We start from the raw sequence: 27,744 nt of genomic DNA, 5'->3' as shown, positions 1-27,744 counted from the left end.
CCTGCCTACCTGACCGCAGCTTATCCCCCAACCCCACTTACCCCTCTTCATGAGAACCTCGGCCATTGAGGCACCCGCTCCTCCCAGCTGCAGTCTCAGCTATGGCTACCAGTAGTGGCACTGCTCAGGCTGCTGTGCTGCTGGCCCTCTGATTTAGGCCAACAGCTCTTGGGGTGGGCTGCCGTCCTTAATAGAGATGGCGAGCTTGGGGACAACCACGGAATTGGCCACCACTGGGACATTGCCTCTCTGTGTCCTCCTGTTCGTTTAAGTGGGTTTGCCTCCCTCTTTTGGTCTCAGTGGTAGGATCGCAGCCATTTTGGCAAAGTTCCGGACATATCAGCAATACGAAATTAAAGACTTTTTTTGAAAACCTTATTTATGGACTAATTTTTTTTACAAGTAATAATAACCTTATTTTAATGAAGTAAATTTTAAGTTATGTTCTAACCTTTACCCAAAATGTTTTTTTTTCAGGAGCTGCGACAGAGGTGCATCTTTAAAATCATTCCCATGCTAAATCCAGATGGAGTGATCGTAGGAAATTATAGGTAAAGCATTTTGAGTAATTACAATTAAACTAAATTAAATACTTTTCTATTGAGTCCTTCGGTACTGTAGATGGAGATAGAATGTGTTATCTGGCATCTTTCAGTTGCCTTGTTTCTATTTTGAGCTGGTATTTAGAAGCAGCCTGAGACAAGTTTCAGCAGATTCCATATACAGGAGACAGTTTTCTCACTGCCAATGCTTGCTCAAAAAACCCACCCCAGATTTCTGCCTCTAGGCTACCTCTAACTCGAAGATCTGAAGTATAAAATACTGCATCAAAGGCCATCTGAGTGAAACCATTATTGGCTCAAAAATCTCCCTTCATAATTCATGGGGCAATTCAGTCAAATCCATTTACCTTGAAAAAATTTCACGATTTTCAAAATATGCATATTTAATTAGGTAATATGAAGCCATCAATTTGCAGCTTTTCCGTGCTGTTAGGCTCATGGAAGGATCTCCTCAGGGCAAATTGCTGCTATGTTAAAGAGGCAACATCTTTGGACCAATCTACCATCCTTCTCATCATGTTGACATCATGGGCAAGCAAACCAATAACATGTCACAAACAAATAACATAGTTCACCAACAGTTGGTAGGCGTTTGGCCAACTGAAAACAATGTTTTTGTCTTGTGTCACTTAGAATTCAGCTCAGACATTCCATTTAAAATATTAGCCATGAACTTTCCTGGAGCTGTTCCGCTCTGCTGCTGTAACCTATCTGGAAGTGCAACTAAAACCCTGTTTGCACCTGTTAGCCGGATTTCTGCCATACTTGCGGCTAAGATACACTGGCACCAAGGAAATATTTGGACCCTATTGCCTGACTACATATATTGTACATGGAAACAGTTAGAAAATAGTTCGGCCTGATTGAGAATAAATTTTCATTCTCCATTTCAAATGGAGTTAAGCACTTTGTCCGTTCAGTGTGTATTTTTTTCATTTTAACCATATATGAATGGTTTGACCCGGGGGTATTATGAAAGACAGGAAGAAGCAGAAATAAAAGAGATACAATACTAGCTGAAGCTCTGAATGATGGATCAGAATGAAAAGCTGTCTGCGTTGCCTCAAGAAATCCAATAGGCTGGATATTGTTCCAGCGATGCAGTTATCCCTCTACCGGTTGGAGAGTTGGTGGGAACCGTACCTCATTTCCAAGGGGGAGGCACAACACAACTAAGTACCGGTCAGCGGTCAGACACTTAAAAGCAGTTAAAGCCCTTGAAGGGTGGAAATTCTGCCCCAGAGAGCTGCAGACAGTGCCATTGAGAGTAGTGGCTGCTGCTGGTAATGCACTGAGGCCCAGCCACAGGATTGACACTGGATCCCAGAACCAGGTGAATGACGGCAGTATGGGGATTGCATGGAGGTCTGCGGCAAGGGGAAGGGGGGTGGTCAGATGAAAGTGCAAGGGTTGGTTTTCCTCGATGTCCCCACCCGCCCCCTTTCCGATGCCAGAGTGCCTGTCAATGAGGGATACCCCGATGAGACTGCAGGTAAACCTAACAGGGTTTACTGAGTGGCCTTTGGGAGACACAGGAAAGCTGTTTGTGTACTGGATAATCCCTGAGCAACCCCTAAATTCCAGTGGGCTGAGGGTTAATTGACTTTACTGGCTCAATAATGAGTCTAATTGCCTTCCCGCCACTGGTGGGCATGTTTTCTGCATCAGACCCTTCCTGCCCCCAATTTAATTGAGGACAGTATCCCTGGCATCGGGAATCTGATTCAGGCACTCCCGCCTAATTCTCCTGGTGCCCACTGGCACCATACCTGCTCCGGCAGGCTCCACTAAACCCAGCCCAGTGAGTGGGCTGGTTGAAGGACGTAAGCTGCAAGCTCACTACTCGATTGCTCTGCTTCTCCTTCCCTGTGGCAGACATGTAACAACAATCACTATCTAATCAGAGTAACGCACTTATTACTACAGAAGCATATTAATTGATAGAAGTATTTAAATATTTCTACTTATGATTCTGCAGTCCTCATAGAATTTAAGCTAGTAATTTGCAAAATTTAACTTTTCTGGCTAAATTATTATGTATCATAACCGTTATTTACAGCATGTGTCCTCTTCATCCCAGGTGCTCTCTTTCTGCTAGAGACCTCAATCGGAACTATCAGCATCCCAAGCAGGAACTCTTCCCTACAGTATGGCACACTAAAAAAATGGTGGAGGAGCTACAGAAAGACCATTATGTGAGTTGAAGCTGATGAAGCTGAGAGACCATAGCATAAATAGTTTTCAGAAACATATATTAAACTCTCATATATTAGTATTTTCTCTCCCCAACTATTTGACTTTCCACTTCTCCCACCTTTTGATTCCTACAATGGCACCCACTGGACAATTAGATTGAAGAAAAAGCTGCTCCCTAGCCATTGGTGCCTAATTTTACGACTTCCCTCCTTCTGGGGCAATGTCACTGGTTTTCAGTTCTCCTCCAGGGGCTTTGTCAAAAGGGAAAACATGCTGTATTGAAAATTATAAACATAAATCTGTACCCTAGCAGGAAGGGGAAAGTTACCACATTTCTGAGGAATGTCTCAAATTGCTTTACATACAGACATACAAATTAGGAGCAGCAGTAAGCCATTTGGCTCTTTGAGCCTGCTCCGCTATTCAATAAGATCATGGCTGGTCTGATTGTAGCCTCAACTCCACATTCCGCCTAACTCTAATAACCTTTGATTCCTTTGTTAGTCAAGAGTCTATCTACCTCTGCCTTAAAAATATTGAATGACCCTGCCTCCACACCTCTCTCTGGGGAAGAGAGTTCCGTCTGAGAGAAAAAAAATCCTTCTCATCTCCATCTTATATTGGAGACCCTTATTTTTAAACTGTGTTCCCTAGTTCTAGTCTCTTTGCACAACAGGAAAACATCCTCTTGGTATCCACCTTGTCAAGTTCCCTGAGGATCTTATACATTTCAATAAGATCACCTCTCATTCTTACAAAATCCACTGGATACAGGTCCAACCTGTCCTCATAAGGTAACAACCCCTATCCCTGGTATCATGAATTATTTTCTAGTGCGGTGCCTTGTTATGTAGGCAAAATATGGCAGCCGCTTTGCACATAGCAATAACTAGGTCTGTAGAGAGGGCTATACTTAAATAGAGTGGGGGGAAGGTTCATGTGAGGGGAGATTTAAGAAGTTAATGAGAAAAGGGGAAGGCAGAAGTAAAAGCCAATAGTGATATGACTAATGATATCAGATACCAATAGTGATATGAGTAATGATACCTTTAGGGAAGGAAATTTGTCATCTTTACCTGGTCTGGCCTACATGTGACTCCAGACCCACAGAAATGTGGTTGACACACTGTGTGCGTGGACACCCCATGCCAGTGGCTCTGAAGGTCACAGTGGCCCTCAATTTCTATGCCTCCGGCTCTTTCCAGGGGTCAGTGGGTGATCTGTGTGGAGTCTCTCAATCAGGTGTCCACAGTTGCGTCAAGCTGATGACTGATGCTCTGTTCAGGCTGGTGCTGACCTTTATTCATTTCCATACGGATGAGGCCAGCCAGGCACAGTGAGCCAGGGGCTTTACAGCGATTGCTGGGTTCCCCTGCGTCCACACATGTGGCCATCAAGGCGCCAGCAAGTCAGCCGGTGCCTTCGTCAACAGGAAGCGATTCCATTCCATAAATGTGCAGGTAGTGCAGAATCTGCACATTTGTGCAAGGTACCCTGGCAACTCCCATGACGCATACATCCTGAGACATCCCCAGGTGCCGAGGCTCTTCAGTGTTCCAGCCTGACTGGATGGATGGCTGCTGGGTGACAAGGGCTATCCTTTGAAGAGGTGGCTCATGACACCTCTCCGCCATCCAAGAACAGAGGCAGAGAAGTGTTACAATAGGAGCCACAGTGCCACAAGGTGGGGTGGTATAGAGGACCACAGGTCTTCTCAAGATGCGTTTATGATGCCTGGACTGTTCAGGGGAAGCACTACAATACCCCCCAGAGTGGGTGTCACTGATAGTGGGTGCATGTTGCGCTCTCCACAATCTGGCACTGGCAAGGGGGGACCAATTGGAAGAAGAGGATGTTGACTTAGCTGCACAGGCCACAGCTGATGAGTTCAGTGGTGAGTCAGAAGAGGAGCATGGTGAGGAGAATGCTGAGGGCTTGGAGCCAGACCTCGGTAGCCTCCAGGGAGGCAGGGAACACCAGGTTCGTCTTGATCTAACGCTCCTTCAGCTAGGCTACCAAAGATCAGTTTCAAACACATGCTAGGGCCGCCTCCACCCTGGATGTCTGACAGGACCCTTTCATTTGAACACAAAGAACACTCAGTGCCTGTGTTATAAAGTTCAGAGTCACTCAAGTTCTGCATTACATAATGGCTTACCCTGCACCAAAATAATAAAAAGGTGAAGCATACTCAGGCCATGACGACAAAAATGCATTTTATCTCATTTTGACAATTCCAAACTACATAAACTTCTCTGGTCTTCATTCCCAGACTAGTAGAGATAAATTAAACATAAATGAACATAAAATCACCCATGACCTGTCTCTCTTGTGCTCGTGGTGCCTTTAACTTACGCTTGCGGGTGCTCCGTCTAGGTGCCCTCACCTCGCTGGCACTGGCATCTGCTGTCCTGTTGGCCTTGATGACCTCGGCGGGCGTCCTCTGACCAGTGGAGCCTGTGCTGGCCCCGCCTGGGAGGGAGCGGCCAGTGTCACGGCTGGCATCTCCCCAGTCATTGCAGCCTCATCAGATGTCAGTCACTGGCGGAGGGGAGGAGGATCCGCTGACCTCATCCAGAGTGCCCCGAGAGGAGCCCGCAGAGTCGACAAGCAGCTCATGCACCAACGTGATGTTGCCCTGCACCTCCCTGCACACCATTGCTGGACAGGCACCTAGCTGGGATATTGGGTACCTCATCCATCTCCCACACGGACACTGACCACCTGAGGTCATTGGCTGTGTGAGGGCTTGCAGGTTCAAGCGCAACCCCAGATACCCCTGATTCTGTCCCTGGACCTGCCTCTCCATGAGAGTCCAACTCTCTCAATGGAGGAGACAGTGCACTTTACCATGATGGTCAACGCAGTGCTCATGCTCCGCATGGACTCCTCCCCAACAGAGACCATGGCACACATACCCTCATGGTCTCCGCCAGATCCTCCCGCACATCTTGCTGGACATCCAGCATCTGCCACCTAATGGACGACTCCAGAGGCTCATCATTAGCCTTCGATTGAGCATGTTCTTGGTCCCCAGCAGTCCTCTGACTGCCAGTGCCCTGGGCACTCTCTGCCTCCACCTGCACTTCAAGCAATTGTGAACTGCCCTTACCAATGTGAACTGAAATACTAGCCGCTGCTCTAATGTCCACCAAGGTGCTGGTCTCTGCACTGGTGCCTGCTTCAGAGAACGGGTTTGACGCAGGTGCAAGTGATGCCCAGTGGTCCTCCAGTGTCAGGGGTGGCCCTTCGGGGTCCGGAGAGCGAATGCCTGCTGGCAAACCTAAACGGGAGAAGAAGGACATGTCATTAGTTAAAGTCATCACACTGCCACTGTGCATGCCAGGTACCTTGGTGAGACAACTGAGATGTGCATCACGGTGTCATACTCTTCCAATGATCAATGGGGACTCCAGGTTCGAGGCTCACATCACTAGAATGGTTGCACAAGCCGAAAGTCACCTCTGTGCACTGCACTCTTACCTTCATTTGGCATCCCCGCCTCTCCATGCCCGGTTGAACACAGGGCCTGCTGGCTCTCGAGCTCCAAGGCGTCTTGCTCGTACTTGGAGAGGATTAGGAGACTAGCGGGGCCTCCGCCGGTCCACGACCTTTCTATTTCGTAGTAGACCAACTTCTCCTGAAACAACAGGGAGCATTGATTTGTCCACTCTCTACCTGCAGCCCCATTGCAGCCTGGCCAACCCCTGCTGAGGAGCACCTGGCAGGGACTATCCGAGTCGTGGCCCATGAGCTGCAAGGCACTCAGCCTAAACAGCCAGGGCTCACCCTCTTGGCCAGCTCCGGCGTGATTAACATATGGCACTCAGACTCTAGTACCCCTAAGGTCCACGGGGGCATGGCCACACCTTAACACATCTGCACACTGACCCATGCCAACATGATACTCACCCTTCCTGAGCACAGCAGGTTATTGAAGCGCTTATGGCACTGCGCCCATGTGTGCCGCACCATGACCTCTTTGTAGGGTGCGGTGGCCACCTCTTCCCATCCCTGGGGACAAGGATGTCCCTCCTGGCAACCACCTCCCCCAGGAGGAGGGCAAGGCACTCACCAGAAAAGCGGGGTGGGGTGGGGGGCCGAATGCCCACCCAACCTGCCCTCCCGCCTGCCATGTCCAGCTGCACTCAGGTCCATCGCGAAGGTTCAGGGGACGTCCTCCATGGCAGCCTTCCAGGGGCTGCCTGGGTTGCTTTTAAACCGGCCGCCGGGTCGCCAATAGGCCTGGCAGCTGACAGACCTCCCGTTCCCACTTGCCCTTCCCAACCAGTGCAGAGCCGCATTTCACGGTGATCGGGCCTTAATTGGCCAGCCAGAATGAAATAATAGCCGGAGCCAGATCACAGGCGACATTTCTTTTCGCGGCCAATCCTGGGCCTGCTTGATGAGGGGGAAAACCTGCCCCTGGTTTCACTTGTTTTTCGGGCAAAAAGTTAAGGGACAAATTTCTGCTGGAGATTTTTTGCACCCAGCCTGCCCTGGAAGCATCAGCTACCAAATTGGAAGCTGACAATGTCTGTAGGATACATGCTTGAAATTGGTGTCAGGCACTTTGAATATCCAAATTGAGGTCCTAATATATGTGTTGCACTCGATGCAAATGTTCTGGGTCTTCAGTGGACGAGCCAGTCGTCCCTAAAGTCAACTGCTAGGGCCACCCACAAGAAGATTAGTAAACCTTTTAATTTCTGTGGAGTTAGCTACAGCAGGAGTACTCCTCCCTGTGCCAACAAAATACCACAGGCTACTGGCAGTCCAGGCTCATGCCACTCCACTTCACCTTCCACTCCACCACCACTGTTAACCACTACCCCCACCCCCCCAAACTCTCAATGGACCCACTTATGAGCTGGTTCAGAGTCAAAATGGACATAATTCCTAAGGCCCTTACTGGCAAGCTGAACCAGAATGCCCAATTGTTGTTGAGGCCCAAAGCTCCAATTTCGAACAACCCTTGGACCAATGTCTTTCAGGCCCATATTTTAATTGCACTGTTAATTTCATACCAGAAACTGGTGCAACTTAAATTTCTGCCCCATGTCTATAGTCGCATGTTAATTGGATATTAAAAAGAGTTAAATTCTTTTCATGTCCTGACACTGTGGTCACAAATGCAATCTACAGTTCCAAAGACACATTGAAACCTAATGATCTGACAAAAGTCAATGGTGCATTACCCTTCGGCTAGATCCTGCATCCAGACTAAATAACTGGGCTTCCCTGCAAACCGTGCATTAAATATTTGTCTTGAGCAAGAATGGACAGCAACTTGACTCACCTGGCAGGAGTCACCAGTTGCCCATAAGTATATTCCTGGAGGCCATATCAGCATGGTCACCGTCAAAATTCAAATAAGGAGGGTGACTAGTGGAATAGGGTGGTGGAGGGCTAGAACTTTACTCATTGGGTCAGCACCTCCAGAAAAAGAGAGTTTGGTGGGGGGGCAGGGGAGTGGGCACTGTATGGGGAATTGAGAAATTTTGACTTTAAAAATAAAAATTATTAGTAAATAGGTCTTGATTTCGACTATCAGACTTGGTTTAAGTTGATGGACTTTTTTCTTCATCTTATACAGTTGAAGACAATTTAATTGTACATCTATATCTACATTTTGTGTTTTACTTTGCCACAGATCCTTTTGTACGGTGACCTCCATGGCCACAGTCGGAAACCCAATGCTTTCATGTATGGCTGCAGCCAGACAGCATCCACATGTCCATCTGAAATACTTAACTACCTCAGAGAGAGAATATTTCCATGGCTGATCTCCCAGCGGGTAATTCAGAATGGATTTTTGCTGCTGCATTTTAACCTAATTGCAGGCACTTTTATATTAGCCTCCTTTTATATTTATTGGCAGGAGCCTGGTGTCTGTGAGTTATAGCTCCCAGTATTTATACTGTTAAGCCTCTTTCCATAGACCAGCAGCAGGCTTTGTGAATTGAGTTATAAAATGGCCGGGTGCTCTTGAGATTTATGCTAGTGCCACTGTGTTCCTGAAATACAGGTCTGTGGCAGCCAGCTGAAAATGCCTGATAAAACTCTCAATGTTCACTAATATTGAAGGCTGGGAAAAAAAATTTTTGTGCCATCATTCCCAGCAGTCTTACATTTGGCTCACAGCTAGTCACGAGATCCATGTTTCAGAACCTATAGCACTAGGCCTGAAATCTGGATTAAAAAAAGACCAAACTAAAAGTCCCTTTCTCTTTTATCTCCTGACCTATTCTCAATAGAGGTCACACTATTCACTTGACAGGGTAGGCCATGGATTCCCCATCCATTTTGCATCGGTGTGTTCTAAGGTTAGCTAATAATTGGGTCCGCAGATGCTGCCTGACTGCTGCATGCTTCCAGCATTTATATTTGCTTGAGATCATTATCTGACAAAACCTGGCCCAAAAAAAATTCACTTCAGATTGTTGAGATCACAAAGTGATTAAAATTAATATCTTCATTACTAAAGGATTGACCCCTACAAGAAGAGTGTTGGAAGTCCGGGAATCAGTGTCAATTAGCCCTTTAACCCCTTATTCACAAACTCCACAATGATTTGACATGTTAAACCTTATCGTTATATTTAATCAGTATAAGTAAGATTTGACAAGCCAATGTATAAGCAGTAGTATCAAAGCTCAACAGTATTACCATTTCACACTGGGTAGAATCATGATCTCCACGTAACTACTCCCTGGTCACGCCCAAGTACCATTGCGTCAGTCAATGTGGCATGTAATATCTCTACAATCGCTGTGCTCAGAGTATCTCCTCTTATACTTTCTTTACACGCCAAAGCCTACGGAGGCTGATTTATCCCAATCATTACCTTACTATTTCTCGAATTACCCAATTACATAAGATGTCATTTTTCCAACTGCCCACCCAAGCCATGATTCCTGGCGTCATTTGTTTTTTCCTACTCTCAGAGCCTTATCATCACATTGACATCCCAATGCCAAATTTGACTAAAGCAAGAAAATAGCCTTGGTACTTGACTATTTTGTCTCCATTCTATCCACATCTGGGCTTCTGGGATTCCACTAAGGTGTTTATCTTTAAGTTCTCAGACAGTAGTCTGTCCATTTTCATGTCCTGTTAGATTTCTGCTGAAGTTTGTCATTTTAATATTTGGTCAATGAAGGCCCAAACCACAGTTCCCATCATCTCACCTCTCAGCTGCCTTTGCCCAGGATGTATCACAAACACTAATAGAAAAAAAAGTTCAATAAAAGGTTCTGTATAATAATGAAATTAAAGAAGTGTACAGTTAAGTTATAGTATTTAAACTTGTTTTCTTTAATTCACAATAAAACCCTATATAATGATTTGCCCGGGTTCTTACAAGAGCTTTAGATTTTTTCCCATTGAATTCTCAGTGTATTTACTTTTATCAGTCCTTAAGCCATAACTTCTGAGTTCCACTGTTCTGAATCTGAAGAGCAGAGTTATTCCAGCATAGTCCTGGAGCCAGCATGTTACTCACTCACAGCCAGAAATATGTATCTGCTTTCTTTAAATACTAGTACCTACTAATTGGTCTCCAGTGACATTACAGGCAGGGAGCCGAGAGCAAGCTGGACATTCATGTCAAGCAGAGTTAACATTTTAGACTCAAGCAAGGGAGAAGGGAAAAATGAGGAGGCAGATGGGAGAGGAGAGGAGTGGAAAAGAGAAGAGGAGAGGGAAAGCAGAAGGTAGGGGTTTGAGGAAAGAGAGATATAGGGGGGAAAAAGAATAGGGAAGGGGCATTGGTGCAGGGGAGGTGGAAGAGGAGGGAAACAGGGAAAGCAGGAGGGAATGGAAAGGGGGAAAGCAATAGGAATGGAAGGATCAAAGGTAGGGAAACTATCACAATGGGTGAAGGGCAAGGCAGCAAACTCTCAGCAGGAGGAAAGTCTAGTAAGCAATTCTTCTCTTTGACAAAGAGTGGATGAGCTCCCCTTCTCTCCTGAGGTCACAATTTATCTCAATGGGTTCATCCTCACCCACAGACCATTGGTTTTCCAACTGACTTCAATACTGGCATCCAGTGTTTCCACCTGAAATAGTGCTCAACTTCCCAGCCCCTATGGGGAGCTTGTCTAGCAATGTAACTCATCTCAATCATATTAATGAGACAAAACTGGGTAACTTGGGCAGATCCCTCATCAACTACTCCAGGTATTTCTCTCACAGTACCCATTTCCCATCCATTTACCACTCAGAGACCAAATTTGCCCCCTACTTATTCAGAAAAAGATTTAAATAGAGATTGGATAGCCTGAGATGTTGGTAGGAGTCTGGTCGTGGGGAGATAAGGGGAAAGTGTCTGTGTAGTTCTGGGACAGACTATGTTACCTTGGGAAAGAGAATTCAGACCAGAAGAACTCCATACATGGCTGGGTAAATAAAGGGTATACTAAGACAGGTCTAGCTGCCTCACTGCGGGTAGAGAATTTGTTTAAAACATGGGGAAAATTGTACAAGTTGCTCATTTTAAAAGTGTTTTGGCAGCCCTTGGGTACTAAACAAAGAATGACTTTGAGGTGCTGTGAGGTTAATTAAATTTTCTACAGTCTTCTTCAGCTACATTTTGTATAATTAAGAGCAGTTGCAGTTCTGTCATCCTTGGTTGGAGTTAATCAATATTTCTCATTATCACATCCATGATGTAAAATAAGCTCACCGCAGATTTGAAAAGCATTTTCGGAACACTTAACAGTGGCCTTTATTGAAATACTTCTTACAGGAGCATGAAGCTTTTAAAACTGGTCAAAAAGAATTACATTAATCTTTAATAACCCAGAGGTCTCTATATAATGTTTAATTAACTCATGAGTTTCCAGGACCTTAGGCCAAATTAAGCTTGCAAATGTTCGTTAGGATTTGGTTTAATCCAAACCCCTTTATTGAAGCTAGCCACATCTTTTAAATTAAAAATTATTTAACAGTGAGAAATTGAGTGAGACTTTTCCCTTTTTGTTTTATATTAGGGACTAAATTTTTGTTACATTTTGTGTTTTGAGGATCCAGAGAGGTTCGACTGGAACAGCTGTAAGTTTCACATCCATAAATGCAAAGAATCAACAGGACGAGTGGTGATGTATAGGCAACTAGGCCTCAACAACTCCTTCACCTTAGAAGCCTCATTCTCAGGAGCAGTAAAAGAACAGTAAGATAGTCACTGTGCAGCTAATAGATCACACGTTTCTAAATATGAATATATATATATTTTTTTTTAAAACACAAGAGGGTAAATTCAGTGATTCTGTGGTCACAGGAAGTCTAGGTCAGGAAACTGGATGACAATGTTGCAAACCTGCGGCTTCTGCTAAAAGTTTTGGATGGCTGACTTCTTCCTGGAGTGCCAAAGCCAAGTGACATAGCTGAGCACATTTTTAGACCAATGTAGTAATCCATTGAATAAGAATGTTTGTTACAGCTTCGAGGCTCAACCATGGGAGACTAAAATCTTTCCCCTAGGGAGGGAAGAAGGATTGCATGAATTAACCCAATGTACTGGCACCTGTTCATTAACAGACAGCTAGCAAAGGACTGAGACTAAGGCTTCTTGCCTGAGCTCTGTGCTGAAGGTTTGCAAGTGCCACAGAGGTTCAAATTAAGTGAGGTTTATCTCAGCTACTGGTCAATACTTTTTTTCAATGCTCAGCTACTTTTAGTCGCTCAGGGTTAATACCAGAATACATTTCTTCCATCAATCCTTCCTGGAGAGGGGTTCCTTAAGCACTTAAATATTGCACTTTTGGGCTGCCAATTTGGAACCTCTCCAGTGAAAGCGTTTTAGCCGTTTAAAGCCTTCAGACTCAAAGTGGCAGACATAAAGGTGATATTTCAAGCTGCGTTGATTCACTCCCTGAGAAGCCCTTTCTGGTTTCTTTCTTCTTTGTGCATAAGCTTAAAATTGACCTGAGCTCTTTAGACCTCCAAGACCCAGAGGACTGACAGTTATTTGTTTAGATTTTGAATAGTCAAGAAGTGGTAGTAATCAGCCTTGATTAATCCTCGAGAAAAACCTGAAGCTTTCACTGTTTTAGGGAAGGCAGGGGATCTGGAGGAAAGGAGAGATAAAAGAGGTGGAGTAGATAGCAAGGAAACGAGATGGAGAATGAGAAAGAGACAGGAGGATAGAGCCCCTTGAGTTTTTTGTTTATACGGATGGGGTCCCATTTTTTGGGTGTATGGGGACTTGTGCTTTTTTTGTGGGACTTTCACTCTTTGCAAATATAGGGGTCTGCATGCCAGGACTCTTATTTTTACGTGTAAGAGTATCTCACTTTCTTGTGTATGGGGATGGGTGGATTGATGTTTTGTCTGTGTGAGGTAGCCCACTCTTTTTGCATATGGGGTGGGGGGTTTATATATGGGGGCTAGATTAATATATTATTATATGAAGCCCACTCGCTGACTTGGACAAGGGTACCCTGGCCCATAGTTTCAAAATGTTAGACATTGCTAATCTAGAGGAGGGCACGGTAGTTCTGCAGAGAGAAGGTTGAAAATCTTGACACGATCTGCTGCCACTCTCATATTGCTTTAGCAACAAGTTTAGACGTGTACTGGTTTTGGAACAGGTTCTTGCATGGGAAAACTCTCACACTGCAATTTCCATTTCTGACATTTTTTTCTCTTTTCTTCAGACTTGCTGTGCGTCATTTCAATATCAAAGATTATATGTCAATAGGAAAAACTTTCTGTGAGGGCATTATGGACTATATGAGTCTGGATGAAAATCCGTTGTAAGTTCTGTAATTTATAACCGGTTTTAGCACATCTCAAAAATTTAGAGATCAAAGGGCAGATTTTCTTGCCCCATTCCCTGTCGCAGTGCTGGATAGGAGCAACACATCCAACGCTCACTGCTTCTTCACAGACTCAGGAGCATCAGGGTTTTCTCCCCTGGATCATTTATGTAGCTTTCCCTCCCAAAGCAGGGCCTAGCACCTGAATGACAAGAAAGGAAAGCAAGGCACAGTTGCAGATCTCTTGAGCCTGTAACTACATATTGAGCCTCAACAGCCAGAAGTTCCCAAATAGACTTCAACATCCCATAGGGGGTGGGGACAAGTAGATATAGGAATTTACAGAAGTTCACTGACCTTAAAACCTTCAGCCTACCCCTGAGGAATACCTGGTTAGTTGAAGTCTGGGGGCAGACCATGGCACCGTGTTCTTTAGCTGCATCTGTACTGCTCAGCAAGCAGTAGTACACGGAAGTGAGAAATGAGGGCAGGAAAACCTCTTTCCATGTCATTAACATAGCTCCATTGATGAACCTACACCAACTGCAAGTTCAAGCCAAAATCAGTCCCACCTTCAGCCAAGAAGGCCCTGTTAATCCCCGGGCAATTGAAAAGGAGCAGGATCAGGAAAATCAGCAATCAAGCACTTTTTGGCTGAAATTTCTCTGTGTTTGGCTAATGCACGATGAAGGTAATTTTGACTTTGTGCAGTTGTGTAACATACCCAATTTGAGGCCATCTTGCGCATGTTGATGTCTACACTCGAAAATACACTTATTTCTAAGAACTGAAACCTTAGTGTTTATATCCAAAATACATAAATTCTTTTGAGTAAACAATTGTGCTTAAATTATACCATATTTCCCTCAGCCACTTGGGACAGAATTATAAGCAAATCCTGTCTTCATTGTCTGGATGTTAACCTGGTGGAGGAGATTGCTCATCCATTGCAGAATCCATCTGATTTTCATTTCTTGATTTTTTTATTGGAAAAATATACTTTATTCATAAAATATCTGAAAGAACATTACAAAACATTTCAAAATGGCCATCACAAAAAGTGCAATCATATTCACCTTTTCCACATAGATCATGAGGTGCTTCAATACAATCAATGAACATTACAGACATTTCAACATGGTCATTACAGACAGTTAGTGCAATGGTATTCAAGTTATCGACATAGATCATGTTGCACTCTGAGGTGCTTTAATACTGCTTTTTTTTTGCAAAAATATACTTTATTCGTAAAACATCTTCAACAACATTCCAAACCATTTCAAAATCACCATTACAAAAGTACAATCAGGTTCAACTTTTACAACATGTATCACAAGGTGCATCAGTACAACGAATATTACAATCATTTGCAGACATTCATTTTCAGCTGTACATCCCGAGAGGCTCTACACAGTTCCCAGTCCCTCGTTGCACTGTGACAGAAAGGTCTTAGGCAGTGACCCTTCCCCATTGCGCCTTTGCGGCAACTGCCCCTAGCTTTAGTGCGTCCCGCAGCACGTAGTCCTGGACTTTGGAATGTGCCAGTCTGCAACACTTGGTCGGGAACAACTCTTTGCGCTGGAAGACCAACAAGTTTCGGGCAGACCAAAGAGCGTCTTTCACCGAGTTGATGATCCTCCAGCTGCAGTTGATGTTTGTCTCAGTGTGTGTCCCTGGGAACAGCCCGTAGAGCACAGAGTCCTGTATCACAGAATTGCTCGGGGTGAACCTCGACAGAAACCACTGCATCTTTCTCCAGACCTTCTTTGCAAAGGCACAATCCACAAGGAGGTGAACAACGGTCTCTTCCCCACCACAGCCACCTCGAGGTCAACGTGCCGAGGGGGTGAGACTCCTGGCGTGTAGGAAGGATCTGACGGGGAGGCCTTTCTCACCACCAGCCAAGCTACGTTTTGGTGCTTGTTGAAAAGTTCTGGCGATGAGGCATTCTTCCAAATGACTTTGACAGTCTGCTCGGGGAACCATCCCACCAGATCCACCCTCTCCTTTTCCCTCAGGGCCTCTAAGACGTTACGTGCCGACCACTGCCTGATGGACTTGTGGTCAAAGGTGTTTCTCTGCATAAATTTTCCCACGAGGGACAGGTGGTACGGCACGGTCCAACTACTTGGAGCGTTCCGCGGCAGCGTGGCCAGACCCATCCTTCGCAACACCGGGGACAGGTAGAACCTCAGCACATAGTGACACTTGGTGTTTGCGTACCGAGGGTCTACACACAGCTTGATGCAGCCACACACAAAGGTGGCCATCAGTATGAGGGTGATGTTGAGAATGTTTTTTCCCCCTTTATCTAGAGGCTTGTACATCGTGTCCCTGTGGACGCGATCCATTTTCGACCTCCAGATAAAGCAGAAGATGGCTCGGGTGATCGCCACCACGCAGGAGTGTGGAATGGGCCAGACCTGCGCCACGTACAGCAACAGCGAGAGTGCCTCACACCTGATGACCAGGTTCTTACCCGCAATGGAGAGGGAGCATTGCTCCCACATGCCCAGTTTCCTTTTCACCATAGACAGTTGCTCCTTCCAGTTTCTAACGCATGCCCTGGTCCCTCCGAACCATATCCCCAGCACCTTCAGGCCATCAGCCCTGACAGTGAAAGGGACAAAGGATCGGTCAGCCCAGTTCCCAAAGAACATGGCCTCGCTCTTCCCACGATTTACCTTGGCTCCCGAGGCCAGTTCAAACTGGTCGCAGATGTGGATCAGTCTGCGCACTGACAGCGGATCCGAGCAGAAGACATCGTCCATGTACCGAGTGCTTTAATACTGCTATTTTTTTTGCAAAAATATACTTTATTCACAAAATATCTTCAACAACATTTCAAACCATTTCAAAATCACCATCACAAAAATACAATCAGGTTCAACTTTTACAATGTGTATCACGAAATGCATCAATACAATAATGAATATTACAATCATTTGCAGACATTCATTTTCAGCTGTACAGCCCGAGGGGATTTAAACAGTTCCCAGCCCCTCGGTGCACTGTGGCAGAAAGGTCTTAGGCAGCGACCCTTCCCCATTGCGCCTTTGCAGCGGCTGCCCCAAGCTTTAGTGCGTCCCTCAGCACGTAGTCCTGGACTTGGAATGTGCCAGTCTGCAACACTCGGTCAGGGACAACTCTTTGCGCTGGAAGGCCAACAAGTTTCGGGCAGACCGAAGAGCGTCTTTCACCGAGTTGATGATCCTCCAGCTGCAGTTGATGTTTGTCTCGGTGTGTGTCCCTGGGAACAGCCCGTAGAGCACAGAGTCCTGTGTCACAGAACTGCTCGGGATGAACCTCGACAGAAACCACTGCATCTCTCTCCAGACCTTCTTTGCAAAGGCACAATCCACCAGGAGGTGAACAACGGTCTCTTCCCCACCACAGCCACCTCGAGGGCAACGTGCCGAGGGGGTGAGACTCCTGGCGTGTAGGAAGGATCTGACGGGGAGGCCTTTCTCACCACCAGCCAAGCTATGTTTTGGTGCTTGTTGGAAAGTTCTGGCGATGAGGCATTCTGCCAAATGACTTTGACAGTATGCTCAGGGAACCATCCCACCGGATCCACCCTCTCCTTTTCCCTCAGGGCCTCTAAGACGTTACGTGCTGACCACTGCCTGATGGGCTTGTGGTCAAAGGTGTTTCTCTGCATAAATTTTCCCACGAGGGACAGGTGGTACGGCATGGTCCAACTACTTGGAGCGTTCCGGGGCAGCGTGGCCAGACCCATCCTTCGCAACACCGGGGACAGGTAGAACCTCAGCATGTAGTGACACTTGGTGTTTGCAAATTGAGGGTCTACGCACCGCTTGATGCAGCCACACACAAAAGTGGCCATCAGTATGAGGGCGATGTTGGGCACGTTTTTTCCCCTTTATCTAGAGGCTTGTACATCGTATCCCTGCGGACACGATCCATTTTCGACCTCCAGATAAAGCAGAAGATGGCTCGGGTGATCGCCACCACTCAGGAGTGAGGTATGGGCCAGACCTGCGCCACGTACAGCAACAGCGAGAGTGCCTCACATCTGATGACCAGGTTCTTACCCGCAATGGAGACGGAGCGTCGCTCCCACATGCCCAGTTTCCTTTTTACCATAGACACTCGCTCCTTCCAGTTTCTAATGCATGCTCTGGTCCCTCCGAACCATATCCCCAGCACCTTCAGGCCGTCAGATACTTATCTGGCAGGGGAGAGACCTCGATCACAGTTTCTGCCAGGGAAAGGTAAACAATGGCTATAACCAATCAAACCCCATACCATGGGGTACCTAACACCGTCCGAGTCACGGTGAAGGGCAGCAAAGAAGGAGGAGCACCTATGGACCGGGCCTTCTTCACCAGGAGGATCCTGCTAAAGGTGTGTGGTTTCAAAGCTGCGGAGATCTACTGCCTGCAGGATTTCCCCAGCGCTGGATATTTTGATGTGACGTTCAAGCGAGTGGCAGACTGCGTCAAGCTCCTGAAGGTTTTCAAGGAGAAGAGTGACCTGCCGGAGATGAAAACCCTGACAGCGGAGCGGTTCTTTGCTCTGCCTTTGCAACGGGACTGTGTGGTGACGGTGCATCTCTACAACCCCTACGTCCCTGTCGCCGACGTGCTCACCTTCCTCACCAGGTACTTCAATAAGGTTGGGAGCTGCACCGCGGTTAGAGACGATATGGGGATCTGGACATGCAAACGCCAGGTTAAGGTCACGCTCAAGACCGACGGTAAGGGAGCCACCTTCCACCCTCCTTCCAGATTCGCTATCGGGGGAAGCCGTGGCTACCTTGTCTACGCTGGGCAACCCAAACTTTGTCGCTCAGGGTTTTTGTTTCATTTTTCATCATCGTTTATTATAAACTGTTTAATTATGCATCTTCAGCCTTGTTGAAGCAGTATGTCAGACAGCACTTCCCACAGTATTGCCTGTTGAAATGACTGGCCATGAACACACCAGCACCACACTCCTCAGAAGGGCATTCACGCCGCCGACGATAGATTTTCCCATATTCATCAACCTTGTAATATTTAAGGAAAGCAAGCTTGACCTTCTTCCTCTTATGCTAGTTTTTCTTTGGTGTGGTATAAGACTTCTTCTTCCTCTTCTTGGCACCACCACGAAGTCTCAATACAAGGTGCAAAGTTGATTCCTTTTGGATGTTGTAATCAGAGAGTGTACGGCCATCCTCCAACTGTTTTCCAGCGAAGATCAGTCGCTGCTGATCAGGGGGAATACCTTCCTTGTCCTGAATCTTAGCCTTTACATTTTCAATAGTATCTGAGGGTTCAACCTCGAGGGTTATCGTTTTCCCCGTGAGGGTTTTCACAAAGATCTGCATTTTCAAGTTCAACCCACCAACTCCTTACTCCAGAAAGGTGTCGCTCAGGGTGCACCTTTGCAGCGGCTGTCCCATGGTTTGCACGAGCTCAGCAAATTATCATTCCCTGACCGGGAATCGAACCCGGGCCGCAGCGGTGAAAGCGCCGAATCCTGACCACTAGACCACCAGGGTAGCTGGTGTCCCATTTGCAGCGGCTGTCCCATTTTTAGCTTATGTGTTAATCTATTTATTTCAATCCTCCACCCTATAAGTTCAAAGCCTCATTTTTAAGGAACTGTCTTCATTTTACAATCAGCTGTCCCTTTATTTTTTAAAATATAAATATTTGGAAAAGAACTAATCTATTTTGAGCAGCATTCTTCCCTGTAACAGAGATTAGAAATGCTGCTGTCACATTAATGTGTTTTAATTCAAAATCTAATTTAAATATTATAATATTGCTAATTAACATGTGCTCATTTGCATAAATATTTACTGGTAGACTTGTAATTTTGAGACAAGGCCTTACATCTCTCTAACGATGTACTACTAATATGTTACCAGCCAATGTTTAATCCTCTGCTAATTTGTTTTTGAAGGAAACTTAATGAAGCAATTCTGAATTTGACATATTCGATAACAACAAATCAAAGAGAGGACAGCATTCCTACAGTCAGTTCAGACTTCAATTGGTTTGCAGAAGATAAAAGACAGAAATATGGAGAAATTGCTGCAGATGCTGGTAAATTATAAAACAATAGTGTATTAAATGGGGACACTCTAGTTGTAGCCATGCTTATGCAATTTCTTTAGTTTTAGATTTAATTCCTGCTTGGGTAGGCAGAACGGTAGGCTTCAGGTCTGGTTTGAGGACTAGGTACACTTGTACAGTCCTGAGGGAAATGGCTGTAAAATGCTTTTACACCTTATTGTAATTTGTATCAATAAAAGCGAAATACTGCAGATGTTGGAAATCAAATAAAAACAGAAAAGGCTAGAAATACTCAGCAGGTCAGGCAGCTTCAATGCACAGAGAAACAGGTTTAACATTTCAGATCGATGACCTTTCTGCTGAGTACTTTTTGAAACTTTTTGTTTTTATGTCAATTTGTTCTTGCCTGTCATTTTTTGGCCTATTATGCTTCAGTCTGTATATAAATAGCCACTTTTTCTATTCCAACCTTTAACATATAGCAAGAGCATTTTTATGCAGATTGGTGTAGTAACCGTTCTATCCTCAGACTGGCACTTTGTGCATTTTAAAGACATTCCTGCATGTCTTGGGTAAACATACCTTTCATTTTGCTACAATTATGAGGTTTATAAGGTTATGTTTTGGGTTGTGTCTTTAAATTTAAGGTAAAATGAAGGGAGTCATGTGACCTGTTCTGAAGCCTGCTTGACAATGGGCCTGGACAGTTGAAGATCAAAGGGAGGCCATGGTGTAAGGTGTTCAAGATTTGAGACTATGGCAGCAGTCTCTGAGTTCACAATGGGTAGACTCAGTCTCCCAAAGTTCCAGAAAAGTATTGAAAGTATCAGGTTGTAAATAGTTGTGCTGTAAACTGTCAATTTACTTCCAAGATGGAAGAGAGTTGGGTCTAAGAATATTTCAACTTGGGTGCAATGCCATGGGGAACAGTGCAGAGTAAGTCATTTTTGAGATCAGGTTATAGGCTTCCCTACAAATCAATGAATATCACAGACAGATAGCAGTTTTGTGTGGTTGGTAGAGAGAAGAGGCTGCATGGTTTTGCAAACTACCACAGCCAGATGCTGGAGGGAAATGACCTCTATTCAGAGTTGCATCCTGTAGCTATCTAAGGATTCTAGGAGATACTTTCTGATGAGGCTAGAGGAGAAGAACAATCGTGACGGGCTTTACTGTTGGTAGTGGTTTTAGGAAACTCTCCAAAAACTAAGGGAAGTTCCTGGAGGTGGTCACTCAAAGTTACTACTCAGTGAAATGGGGAAATGCGACCTCATTAGAAGTGGTGAGCAACTGTGGACTGTTTGCTATTAGGACTGTAATTCTGTGGAGAGTGTGGTGGGTAATAAGTATAAAAGAGAATGTTCTTTTCTGTAGTTTAAAGCATAAGTTACCCACAAAGAGAAAGTAGTGTTTGGTCAGTAGTGCTTTTAGTCATTTATTACAGCAAAAATGTTAAAACATGAAATCTTCTTATGTCATCCTTTTCAGCTATTAACTGAAAGATAAAATTTCTTTTTAGATATTATAGGTCTCTATGGGATCATTAAAATTTTTAAAGGGTCAACATTCTGAATTGTTCCACTTTATTCTTAGGACTTGTACTTGAACTTTTACAATATTTTTTAAATAATAAAGAGCTTGCAACAAATGATCAGTCCACAATGATTCAGCTTAAGAGGCTGCTTCTATCAAGCTAAATTCAAGCAATGTAACTAATAGAAGTTGAGACAGTGAATTCAGAACAATCAGTGGCAATGCAAGCTTTGAAATGTTGGTCAAGAAAGTTTTGACCACCATAACTGACATTTTCATCAATGGCATCATAAAGAAATGACAGAGAAAATCATTTGCTGGTGAGGAAGGAAAGGGCTAGAAGAGCCAAGTTCCATTTTTATCAGAATGATATCGCCCTCTAGAGTACAATGATGCATTTTGATACAGTTTTCATAATTCGAATCTGTGCTGACAAACAAATTAAGAAAAGTTTGTCAAATGTTTTTTTCATACTGACTGTGTTCCTTTAAATGATGGTAATTGTTTTTGGCAGTTTCTAAAAGCTCTGGGCTTGTTCTGTGACCTGTGAATGACAACCTAAATTACTCATATTTGTTCATTTCAGAATCTTAAAATGAACAGCAAGAACTGAGAGAAAGATGAAAACTGCAGTGTGCTTAATAATAGATTTAGGCTAATTGTGAACCATATTTAGCTACTGGCACATCCTATACTGTGAATATTGAAGAACAAAGTGATATCAAGCAGCAAGTTCCTTCCCACATATCTATATATTTTGTTAGGAATTCTTCCATTGGTGGGCTGTTGTTATTTTTCAGCAGGGATCTGGTGTTCATTTGAAAATGCACACAATTCAAAACTTTGAAATTGTTCTACATTTAAACAGGTATATGTCTGAATTAGAATTCTCTTGGGCCTCAGTTTGTTGCACTCTCACCTCTGAGTTACAAGGTTCTGGGTTCCACTTCAGGACTTGAGTGCAAAAATCAAGGTTGATTCTCCACAGCTGTACTATTGAAGGAGTGCTGCTCTGTTGGAAGTGCTGTCTTTTGGATGAGATGTTGAAACAAGGCCCCATCTGCCTGTCTGGACAGATGTAAAAGATCACATGGCACTATTTCAAAGAAGAACTGGGCTGTTATGCCCAGGGTCCTGGCCAATATTTATCCTTCAATCAACATCAGAAAAATAGATTATCTAGTCATTATCATGTTGCTGTTTGTGGGAGTTCACACTGCAAAATTAGCTGCCGTGTTTCTTACATCACAACAAGGGCTGTACTTCAAAAGTACTTCACTGGCTGGTGGACATGAAATTGTTGCATAATGCAAGTCTTTCTTTTTTCTTTTTTCCTTTCCTTTTTCTCTGAGCCTGGAGCTGCTTTCAGTCCTTACTACCCTTTAACCTTACTGAATCTTTCTTTTGCTCCACTTGTAAATTGTACCATAAGTAATGTAGCATTCATAGTCCGTTGTTTTCTTCCTTCCCCCTTTTAAATCCCTTGCTATTATCATCAGCCAGGCCATGCAATGTTCCACAGCTCAGAGTAACTGACCTGCTCTTGGGCCTCTGCTAGTCACACTATAAATGAAGATATTTAAGTGAGGGTGTGGGGTTTGCTCTCCGCTTGTGTTTCTATCCTTTCCAGAATAGATTGTCTATTCAGCATATCATACCTGAGGTTCGGAGATGCACATCATACAGATGAATCTTAAGCCATAGATGGTGGTTCTCCAAACGTGATGTTTTTCTACTAAATCAGATTGAAGCACTGAAGTTTCTGGAGTGACACACTACGGCTGATATTGGGGAAGAAAAAATAGAAGGGCCATTAACAGTTGTTGGTCTGACTTGAGCATCTGTAGCTGCCCTGTTTCCTTGATTAAGAGTACAGACACATGTGCAGGCAACCTGCTGTTGCCCATTCACATGCTACACTCCACACATCACATTTTCTGTCTAATCATCTAACACCTCTTCATCTTCTCTTCCTCTGGATGAAATATCTCAGGATGCTGCTGAGGAGGAGGAGAAAGTAAATGGGCAAGAAAGCCAGACATCTATAAACCTCATCACATTATTGCTTACGTACCATTCATCAACCTATGAGACAGAGAAGACATAAATTACTTGCCTCAGACCTTGTGCGATCTTATGGGGTGAATGATTCCAACCATATCCTGAGATCTGCAGTGGGGGAATGGCGGGGGGGTGGGGGGGGTGGGGTGGGGGGGGGGTCGGGGGCGGGGTGGGGTGGATGTCAATATGGAATGCCTGTTTACAGGGTTTGTAGGACTGCACTTATTTGGTTAACTCTCCGTTGGCAGTCAGATCTACGACCCAGCACAAGCAGCACTGCAGGAATCTAACATCAAGATGCATTTCTCACTCTGGATGGCAATGTATGTGAGCACTGGTCCCATGATTCTTCTGCTTATTTACATGGCTACCCTCTCCCAAACACTCTGCCCCCTGTGTCGTTGACTCCAGAGCCTACTGAACATTTTTTTTACCTGGGTGTAAGGCAGCTGGGATATTTCTTTGACCTTTTCTTAGAACAAATGTGTTGTTGCAGCTGCTAGAAAACTTTAGTTGGCTTGAATTATTCTGTTCCATTGTTTACTTACCCACCTGGACATCTAAGGGATGAAATATTTAGGAACTGTAGAAATTAAATAAGGGATGAGTACCTGCTGTTTATTGTCATTTGGGCCTTGGCAAAGCCAGCAACATTAAAGTAATACCTCTTGTTATTGGGAGGACATACAAAAATGTTCTGTTCTTATTTCAGATTCAGAATCTAACTTGATTCAATTGGATACTGTAAAAGGAAGCTGCAAACTAAACAGCTATAATGAAGAGGTGAGGCATGGTACCAAAATTGTACTGCTCTGTCAGTCTAAACAGGTGAATTTCAGTGTTGCTAGTATCATTGCAGATGCAGATCCTGTTTCCTGTTAAATGTTTAGCAGTTTTTAATCATACAATTGATGCTGTTAAATTTACTATGTTATAACAGAACTGAATAGTTAATTATTTAATACTTATAATGTTATTTATAAATAAAATAATATTATTGTAAGATTAATTCTGAATAAACTTCTGTGTTCCTGTTGGCTGAATGCATAGGCCTTAGATATGGCCAAAGACAACTATGGTTAGTTCATTCAATGGTTTTATTCAACATCTGTACAGAAGAATCATACTGAGAAGATATAGATGTGCATTCAATCCACCTGTTCAAATTTCATTAATGTTAAACCAAATGCACTACCCTAAGAAAGTACAGTTGAAGATTTTGCTTAAATGACTGGATCACATATTCCAACAAGTTTGGATAACCGAAGTTCACTGGTACACTGCACTGGTACACCCCCGACCAACCCCCACAAGGATTACACCACCCCCACCCTCCCCCATGATCCCCCCCCCACCCCCGCGGGCCTGCACCCCCGACAGCCAACACTCCACTCCCCCGACCCAAATCCCTGACCTCTGACCTCCCCACCCCCACCCGAACCTCCCGACATCCGACAGCCCCATCCCCCGACCTCCAATCCCCCTCCCTACCCCCCCTCCCCCCACCCTCCGGTTCCCCAAATCCTATCCACTTCCCTTAGACATTTACTTTCTCCCTGGCCTGGTAATTTCACTGGGCCCTTTAAACTTACCTGCTTTACGGCAGCAAAGCCGTAAAAAAGGGGGTATGCTCTTCTTGAATCCGCCGGAGCTGCACTTGGCTGAGGCCTGTGAGGAGTCTTTCGATACAGGCCTTAAACAGCTTCAGCAATTGAAAGTGTCAGTGTAATTTGCAAGGGGAGGTAAGTATGTATTTATTTCTTCTAATTCCTGTGGGCCATCTCTTTCCGACTCTAGTCTGAATACAGCCCAGTGTTTTTGCTCCTGTTTGTTACTCTGTTAGTCTGTAAAAAATACATCTCAAAACCTGAAGGATGGATTTCAACAGAACTTGGTACACCGATAGGGTAAGGTCCAAGGAAGAACTGATTAATTTGTGACGAGGGTCTGGATCTGGATCCTGGAAGCTTTTAAAGGATACACTAACATTGGGAGTTTTGGTGAATTGACTTATTTTTAGAATATTGTTGATTGTCTTAGAATGTTGTGGATTGTTTCAGCTGTTGTGGTGGAATTTGTCATAGCTGTCAAAACGTGAGCAGAGTTTTCAGAGCAGATTTTTGAATGTGGATTGACCTGAAGCCTCCTCAGTGAAATAAAAAGATTTATTTTTTCAACTTTGTAGTTAAAAAGCATCAACCTAGCTGGGAAAAGCCTCAAGGGAGAGTTGAATACTGTAATGACATTGAGTTAACACAGTGATGGAGGAATGTGCTTTACTGAGTGTCCTCTTCACTTGTTCCAAACTCATTTTGAAGTATATTTTGAATTAATTGAGATCATTTTGGTTTTTTGTAAAGTTATAAATGTTGGCTCAATTTAGATGGTAATGATCAAACATACTATAAATGCCAAGTTGTTTTGTACATTTTTGCTGTTTAAAATAAGGGCCTAATTAAATGACTCTGATTACATAGAAACATAGAAAATAGGAGCAGGAGTAGGCCATTCAATCCTTCGAGCCTGCTCCGCCATTCATTATGATCATGGCTGATCATCCAACTCAATATAGCCTGCTCCCGCTTTCTCCCCATATCCTTTGATCCCTTTCGCCCCAAGAGCTATATCTAACTCCTTCTTGAAAACATACAATGTTTTGGCCTCAACTACTTTCTGTGGTAGCGAATTCCACAGGCTCACCACTCTCTAAGTGAAGAAATTTCTCCTCATCTCAGTCCTAAATGGTCTACCCCGTATCCTCAGACTGTGATCCCTGGTTCTGGACTCCCCCATCATCGGGAACATCCTTCTTGCATCTACCCTGTCTAGTCCTGTTAGAATTTTATAGGTTTCTATGAGATCCCCCCTCATTCTTCTGAACTCCAGCGAATATAATCCTAATTGACTCAGTCTCAGTCCTGCCATCCCAGGAATCAGTCTGGTAAACCTTCGCTGCACTCCCTTCCTCAGATAAGGAGACCAAAACTGCACACAATATTCCAGGTGAGGTGTGGTCTCACCAAGGCCCTGTATAATTGCAGCAAGACATCCCTACTCCTGTACTGGAATCCTCTTGCTATGAAGGCCAACATACCATTTGCCTTCTTTACCACCTGCTGCACCTGCATGCTTACCTTCAGCGACTGGTGTGTGAGGACACCCAGGTCTCATTGCACATTCCTCCCTCTCAATTTATAGCCATTCAGATAATAATCTGCCTTCCTGTTTTTGCTACCAAAGTGGATAACCTCACATTTATCCACATTATACTACATCTGCCATGCATTTGCCCACTCACTCAGCAAATCACTCAGCATCTCTGCATCCTCCTCACAGCTCACCCTCCCACCCAGCTTTGTGTCATCTGCAAATATGTAGATATTACATTTAGTTCATTCATCTAAATCATTAATGTATATTGTGAATAGCTGAGGTCCCAGCACCAATCCCTGCGGTACCCCACTAGTCACTGCCATTCGAAAAAAGACCCGTTTATTTCTGCTCTTTGTTTCCTGTCTGCCAACTAGTTTTCTATCCATCTCAATACATTACCCCCAGTCCCATGCGCTTTAATTTTACACACCGATCTCTTATGTGGGACTTTGTTGAAAGCCTTCTGAAAGTCCAAATAAACTACATTCACTGGCTCCCCCTCATCAACTCTAACAGTTACATCCTTGAAAAATTCCAGTAGATTCGTCAAGCATGATTTTCCTTTCGTAAATCCATGCTGACTCAGTCCGATTCTGCCATTGTTTTCCAAGTGCTCAGCTATTAAATCTTTTATAATGGACTCTAGAATTTTCCCCACTACCGAAGTCAGGCTCACTGGTCTATAATTCCCTGTTTTCTCTCTACCTCCCTTTTTAAATAGAGGGGTTACATTAGCTACCCTCCAATCTTTAGAGACTGTTCCAGAGTCTATAGAATCTCGGAAGATGACCACCAATGCATCCACTATTTCTAGGGCCACTTCCTTAAGCACTCTGGGATGTCGATTGTCAGGCCCTGGGGATTTATCAGCCTTCAATCCCATCAATTTCCCCAACACCATTTCCCTACTAATACTGATTTCTTTCAGTTCCTCCCTCTCACTAAACCCTGTGTTCCCCAACATTTCTGGTATGTTATTTGTGTCCTCCTTTGTGAAGACAGAACCAAAGCCATTTGTCAGCCATTTCTTTGTTCCCCATTATAAATTCCCCTGTTTCTGACTGTAAGGGACCTACATTTGTCTTCACCAATCTTTTTCTCTTCACACACATATAGAAACTTTTACAGTCAGTTTTTAGGTTCCCTGCAAGCTTACTCTCGTACTTTATTTTCCCCTTCTTAATCAATCCCTTGGTCCTCCTTTGCTGAATTCTAAACTGTTCCCAATCCTCAGGTCTGTTGTTTTTTCAGGCCAATTTGTATGCCTCTTCCTTGGATCTAATACTATCTCTAATTTCCCTTGTAAGCCCTGGTTTGGCCACCTTTCCTGTTTTACTTTGGGTTGGGTGGTTTTAGTTTTGTTTTGTTCAGTTCTACCTGTTTCAATCATGGCCAAGAACTTTCAATTCCAGAGGTTTGTTTCCTTAATTGTCTGGGGTACATTTTTGCTCT

The 27,744-nt window shown here is 44.4% G+C and overlaps 2 protein-coding genes and 1 non-coding gene across 3 annotated transcripts in view; 1 reads left to right on the top strand and 2 right to left on the bottom strand.

Annotated features, from left to right (window-relative positions):
- Window positions 1–27,744, top strand: part of LOC144680824 (cytosolic carboxypeptidase 2-like) — a 90,049-nt gene that overhangs the window by 30,427 nt on the left and 31,878 nt on the right. Inside the window, exons 6-12 of the mRNA XM_078542249.1 lie at window positions 478–551; window positions 2,644–2,758; window positions 8,413–8,556; window positions 11,786–11,931; window positions 13,418–13,516; window positions 19,433–19,575; window positions 23,852–23,922. Of these exons, the coding sequence (XP_078398375.1) occupies window positions 478–551; window positions 2,644–2,758; window positions 8,413–8,556; window positions 11,786–11,931; window positions 13,418–13,516; window positions 19,433–19,575; window positions 23,852–23,922 (792 nt within the window). The remainder of the gene's footprint in view (window positions 1–477; window positions 552–2,643; window positions 2,759–8,412; window positions 8,557–11,785; window positions 11,932–13,417; window positions 13,517–19,432; window positions 19,576–23,851; window positions 23,923–27,744) is intronic.
- LOC144680829 (ubiquitin) lies at window positions 18,362–18,887 on the bottom strand. The gene has a single exon (XM_078542261.1). The coding sequence runs from the start codon at window positions 18,849–18,851 to the stop codon at window positions 18,576–18,578; it is 276 nt and encodes a 91-aa protein (XP_078398387.1). The 5' UTR covers window positions 18,852–18,887; the 3' UTR covers window positions 18,362–18,575.
- Window positions 18,954–19,025, bottom strand: trnae-uuc (transfer RNA glutamic acid (anticodon UUC)). The gene has a single exon. It is a non-coding gene; the product is annotated as a tRNA-Glu (tRNA).

Source organism: Cetorhinus maximus, chromosome 5 (assembly GCF_964194155.1).
Source record: "Cetorhinus maximus chromosome 5, sCetMax3.hap1.1, whole genome shotgun sequence".
NCBI classification, from domain to species: Eukaryota; Metazoa; Chordata; class Chondrichthyes; order Lamniformes; family Cetorhinidae; genus Cetorhinus; species Cetorhinus maximus.
This window is presented reverse-complemented; position numbering and strand designations above follow the sequence as displayed.

Coding starts and splice junctions, on each gene's coding strand:
- LOC144680829 (XM_078542261.1), bottom strand. CDS start 18,851: ATGCAGATCTTTGTGAAAACCCTCACGGGGAAAACGATAACCCTCGAG.